Consider the following 6144-nt stretch of genomic DNA (forward strand, 5'->3'; position numbering starts at 1 on the left):
CTTTAGTCCCGGTTCAAAAACCGGGACTAAAGGGCCTTACCAACCGGGACTGATGCCCCCTTTTCTACTAGCGATGGGAATTCGTCCCCATGGAGGCGGAGGCCGTGGAGATTGGATGTGAAGCAACCCCACGTGCCAGTGGTGGAGGCTTGCCGTCCATGTGATCCTTTCTTCTCCCAGTATCCCCATTCCTTGCCTCCCATTACAAAAGCGAGCATGAATGAGAGCAGGGGCTGATTTTCATCAATTCATTTCTCATATTTTTAGTTGCTTTTTTGAGATTATACAAGATGCTCCCAATCTGTTTTGTCAAATTACTTGGATCGTCTTATGGAATTGACAGCCATCGTATTTTTCACCTCATGTTATTTCTTAATCCTTGTCCCACTAGGCATCACTACATGTTTGGTAATGACGTGACGTTGAGGCGGCTAGGAGAAGCTCAGCAACCAGATCAAGGGCTATCGAGATGGATCTGGGAGCCAAGCAGTAGTTCTTCTGTTAAATTTTGGTTATTATCTTTTCTATTGTTACGATTGTGGGATGGTTGATTTTGACTCGGTGTAACATTTGCATTTGTTTCCCCAGCTTGTTGGCGTAGATGCGTGGCACTGCGACAACTAATCAAGAGCGAGGGCAGTGCACATTAGAGCTACGCTGAATGTAGCGAGCCAACCACGAATTGGGTATGTTCACGAGGGATGGGAGAGGAGAGGAACATTAACATTTTCCATGATTTGGATGAAAATTTCAGTTCGTAGTTTCTCCGTACGTGGCAACACACTAGCGGTACTCATGGGCTTAGGATGAAAATAGCGCCAGCAGAATCAGTAGGTTGGATGGGAAGGCGGTTGTTGCCCTTGTCCCTTGGTGCTAGCCTACCGTGGCGGCCTTACTAACTTGCTCATTGCGAATAAGAGTTCGTGGGGTCGCGGGTTGCTGCAGATTTGTTTTTATCACTTTTTACAATATTTATTGATGTATCCCTAACTCATCGAGTCATTTTTAGCTTTGATTTCTCATATACGCCAGCCTAAATATCCCATGGTCAGAATATTTGCATGGTGAGTGGACATTGTCCCTTTCTTTCGTATTCAGTGGTGGATAAAAAGTCAGAAATGACAATTCTGCTGTATTATTCAATTCGAACTAATGTTTAGTATTTTATATTGCCGATAGAAATAATTTTATCCGCTTGATTTAGAAAGTGCACATAGGTAGGTCAACATATTTTGTAGCTCTTTCAGATGTAAAAGCATTTTGTAGCTCCGCCAGTGCATCGATGACCACGTCGGCAGGCAGGCAGCAGCCCGGCCGACCGGACCGAGACAGCTCCGACAGCTCGAAAACGAAGCGGATCACACAGCGAGAACGCCGGCCGCGCACGCGACGCGTCCACGTCACCAGCAAATTAAGCAGCGGCGCCCACATACCCCCGATCCCATCGTAGCTTTGTCTGCCGTGGACATCCCCCACTAAACTAGTAGGAGTGCTAGAAGAAACGAGATCGACTGACAACCAGCTACACCGAATTCCTTCGGTGACTCGGTGAGTTGGGACTGACGGCCGACGAGGACTGCTTGCTACAGGCAACGCTCTAAAATCTGCGTCGTTCATCGGCGGGGCGGGAGCATGTGCTGCCGCGGTGACCGCGCGCGTTGTTTTCCGGGGCAAAACCAGCCGCGGATGCAGCACGGTACGCCGCACGCCCTGAGACGGGGACACCTCCTCCAATCTGTCCCGGCGCCCGTGCCGTGAGCCCGAGGATGCCGCTGCCCGTGGCGGTAGACTCATGAGGCCAGGCCTTGGATCATGCGCGTACGCAAAGCATCTCCGTTTGGATATTTGCTGCAGTGCAGCCGCCGGCACTTGCATTACATGGTTGGACCGACCCGCCGTGGCCATATGGATCATCAAGTGCACGGAGACACGAATTAATAATGCATGCGTGCGTGCAAGCCCGATCGATCGGTCGATCGGCAAGCAATAATTCTGGTCCGTAGTGCGTGCGCCTTGTTTTTGTTTGTCTCCATGCACGAGTCACGATCGATCAGAAAGCTCATGAAGATGATCGAGGACTAGTTAAGTACCCCCTAAATCAGCCAGACAACGAGACCCACACGGTCCAGTTGATCTTTCAGGGCTCATCACTCACGCAACCGGGCGGCATGATTAACCGATCGATCGAGCTAATATTCGTGCCGGCCGGTTGCGTCGCCAGCGCAGCGATCACCACGCCGGCCTGATCGAGACGGCCACGCTGCTCGGGCAGTTCCGATCGATGGCCAAAACGCCGGCGGCGCACGCGACGTGTCCACAACACATCAATCCCGTCTTAGTAGCTCTGTCACGGTGGCCGAGCTGCCAAAACTCCAAAGGAAGCTCTATCTTTTGTTTCATTAAATAAACACGAACAAGTTTCGTCATTAAACAAGAACAAGATCGCTGATTAGACCTCCGATCCGACCCCTACACACGCATAACGAATTCCTTTCGCTCGGTGATTGGTTGCCAGGCGTCGATCGCCGCCGGCGACAGGCCAAAACAAACATGCATGGACGACAATTGAAGCCGCATGCATGCATGCATGCACCCAGTGACCCAAAGAGTTAAAATAACGGGGAGATTCCATTCCAGGCTCAGGCCAACTTCACCACGCGGCCCTAAACGGACGTCCGGTTTGATCGAATTTTGTCCTTTTGGGGCGCCGATGGGTTCGCCCATGTCTGCGTTTGTCCGATGGGTCGTGGGTCCGTCCAACGCGCGGCCGCACCCTAAAACCTGTCCGGGGTGGACGTGAATAAAAAAAGTTTAAAAACTAAATGAAATGCCGAAAAAAGTAAATAAACTTAGTTAAAAAAACATAAAACATATATATATATATGGGTTACAGCCACAAAACGGCACAGTTTGTCAGTCCACTTAACGGCCCAGTTCGTAATTAACATAAAAGAAAAAAGAAAAACGCCTCCCGCGCGCTCCTGCTCCTGCCGCGCCCGTCGATGCCGTGGCCGACGCCGCTCACTGACCGCCAGTGTCATCGTCGTCGCTGACCAGGTCGATGTAGGCCGGCGGCGTCCAGAGATGGGCCGGCGGTGCGTGGTAGACGGGGGCTCGCTGGACGGCGGGAGGTGCCTGCACCACCTCCTCCCGCGGCGACGCCTCCCGCTCCGGTGACCGCGGCGGCGTGGGGCGCCAGTTCACGCCCACGGCGTCGGCCATCTCTTCTGCCGTGCACGACCAGCCCCACCCCTGGCCAACCAGGGCTGGGTAGAACGCGGCCACCTGCGGCTCCTCCACCTCCTCCTCCTCCTTCGCCACCATCTCGAGCTCGGGGATGGCGACCTTGCCGGCGGCAGAGCGGGCCAGCATCTCCTCGAGGCCCTCCCACTGGCGCTCGTCGTGCGTGTGCATGGAGTCCTCTATGACGCACGCAATGAGACGGGCCTCCTCCTCCGTCATGCGAGGAGGTGGTGGTGGCGATGGAGATGGCGTCGGCGACGGCGTGCTCGTCACGAAACCAGGTGTCCCAGAGCCCGGAGTCGGGGGCGTACTTGGCGTCGTAGAAGAGGTCGTCGGGGAGGAGGCGGCGGCGCTCGATCTCCTCGTCGCACGCACGGCCGCTCGTTGTGACCGGCGGGATGGGGACCCGGTCGGCGGAGAGATGCCAATTATTGGGGATGGACGTCGCTCCAGGGGAGCGGCCTCCTCGTCTCCCAATAACGGCGGCACACCGACACGCGGATGTAATGCCGGTCGCGCTCGCCGGTGGACGTGGACGCGATGGAGAAGGCGGGCGGCGCGAGGGCCCGGCGATGGCGACGCGGGCTCCTCTTTCTTCACCGAGCCGCGGCGGCGCCCCGACGAGGAACCAGCCACGTCGTCGTGCTTGCCTTTGCGGCCGTAGTTCCAGAGGCCCATGGCTGCGGGCGGCCGGCCGGCGAGTTTCTTTTCTAGGGTTTGGGAACAGGCGCTGCCGGGTTTTGAGGAGGCCGCGGGGTGGCGTGGTGCACTGTGGATGACGACCCGTCCACACTTCCCACTTAAAGAAGGACGGCGATCGTTCGACGTGCGGATGACAGGTGGGGCCGTCCGCTCGTGCGCATTGATGTTGGCCGGTGGGAGGTAGGTGGCCGCCTGCCACGCGGCCCCGACGCGGACGAGGCGCGCATCCGTTTGGTGTCCGCCGCGATCTAGACCCGGCGCAAGTTTGCGCTCGAAATGGGTCGGCCCGAACACAAAACGGACAGGATGGGTCCGGGCCGTCGCGCGCTGGGCCGCCTCGTTTGTCCCTTTTGCCCCAAACGGACAGGGCCGGACAGGATAGGGTCGCGCGGTGGAGTTGGCCTCAGAGTAGCTTGGCCATTTTCTGCCTGACCAACCCGGCCGGGGCAGCCAGCCGTGACCACACCAAAGATCAGTGAATAGCCCGTTGATGCCAAGGAATAATTGTCGCTTGGGTTTGTCACACCGCATTTAGTTCCCAGGTTGCTTCCTTCCGTGACGACCTCCCCTCCTGCCGCAACCCTACACTGCCACTGGACCCTGGCTGCAAGTTGGCCGTGTCGTGTGGTGTGGACATGTGGCAGTGCTACTGCTACTGCTAGCTACTGGCCGCGTTGCTTGCTGGGAGTGGGAGTATAAGCGTGAGGAGTTTGCTCAAGCTAGCTGGGAGAGAAATTAAGGGAAGCAAGCATACTCTAGCAAGAGCTGGTGCCTACTAGCTAGTAGAACTTGGGCGTCATGGATCAGCTTGACGAGCAGTCCTTCCTCGACGAGCTTATGTCGCTGCGCCGGGAGGAGGCGCCGGTGCCGGCTCCGGCTCCGTGGCAGGCGTACCCGGCCAGCGGCATGATGACGACGACCGACCTCCTATTCTACGGCGGCGAGGGCGCCGCCGAGGCGAGCAGCGGCATGGACTTGGCCGGGCCCTTTCAGCAGCCCATGGCGCCACCGCCGGCCGCGCCACCGCACCGGCCGCATGAGGAGTTCAACTTCGACTGCCTCAGCGAAGTGTGCAACCCCTACAGGAGCTGCACCGGCGGCGGCGTCCCAGGGCCTGGCGTCGTCCACGCGGCCGGCCAGGCGTATGCCCTCCACGACGCCATGGCGGAGGATCACCCAAGCTGCGGCAACCTGCATCGCGGTGGTGGGTCGTCGTCGTCCCCGGTGCCGTTCGTGTTCGGAGAAGGAGGCGCCGGGGAGACCTCGGAGGAGATGACCAGGGGCGTCTTCTCCGGCGGCAACCCTAGAAGCAAGCTCAACCGCGGCACTACGTCCAAGAACCTCATGGCGGAAAGGCGGCGCCGGAAGCGTCTCAACGACCGCCTCTCCATGCTCCGCTCCATCGTGCCCAAGATCAGCAAGGTGTGTCGCAACTCTCGCATTGTCCTGTGACCTAATTAATTAGTAATTAACCTAGATAACTATCGATTTCTTAATTTCTATAGAGTACTATCAGTCATCATCAAGGTGTGTATCGAGTATTAACATCTTTAGATCGCATCAATCGATCAGTCTGCAGATGGATAGGACCTCGATCCTTGAGGACACCTTAGACTACGTGAATGAACTAACCGAGCGGATCAAAACCCTCGAGGAGGAGATCGGCGCCACGCCGGAGGAGCTGAACCTGCTGAACACCACGAAGAATTTCTCCAGCGGTAGCAGCGAGGAGATGCCGATGAGGAATTCCACAAAGGTACACACTTTGCTCAGGCAGCCAGACATCAAATCATCTAGTTCGCGACGATTGTTCCCTAATTTTAGAGTTCTCCTAATTAATTGAGGTGTTCAATTAAAATTTGGTTTATGATTTTGACCGGATCAACAATTTTCCAAGGAGTCCTATCATTAAATTGAAGACTTATATTTCAGATTTGATTCATGATTTTGAGTGGGTCAATGACCTTTTAAATTAATTGGCACCAACCAGCTTGTAAAACACATCCCATGCACCCTTTCACTACTACTCTCTCTGTCCCATAATATAAGAGTGTCAAAAAACGTCTTACATTATGAGACGGAGGGAGTAAAAAAGAAGCACCAACACATTCAATGTGACACCAATATTACATGCGGCCACCAATGAAATAAATTTCATCATGTAAGTATGAGTTAATTAGCAGATAACACTAATCATAG

General features: G+C 55.4%; 1 protein-coding gene across 1 annotated transcript; it reads left to right on the top strand.

Annotated features, from left to right (window-relative positions):
- The first annotated feature begins 4533 nt into the window (after window positions 1-4533).
- LOC123172633 (transcription factor BHLH3) lies at window positions 4534-6126 on the top strand. Its single transcript, XM_044589583.1, has 2 exons — window positions 4534-5367; window positions 5518-6126. The coding sequence occupies exons 1-2, from the start codon at window positions 4744-4746 to the stop codon at window positions 5530-5532; spliced, it is 639 nt and encodes a 212-aa protein (XP_044445518.1). The 5' UTR covers window positions 4534-4743; the 3' UTR covers window positions 5533-6126.
- The last annotated feature ends 18 nt before the right edge of the window (window positions 6127-6144 follow it).

Source organism: Triticum aestivum, unplaced genomic scaffold (genome assembly GCF_018294505.1).
Source record: "Triticum aestivum cultivar Chinese Spring unplaced genomic scaffold, IWGSC CS RefSeq v2.1 scaffold50743, whole genome shotgun sequence".
Classification (NCBI taxonomy): Eukaryota; Viridiplantae; Streptophyta; class Magnoliopsida; order Poales; family Poaceae; genus Triticum; species Triticum aestivum.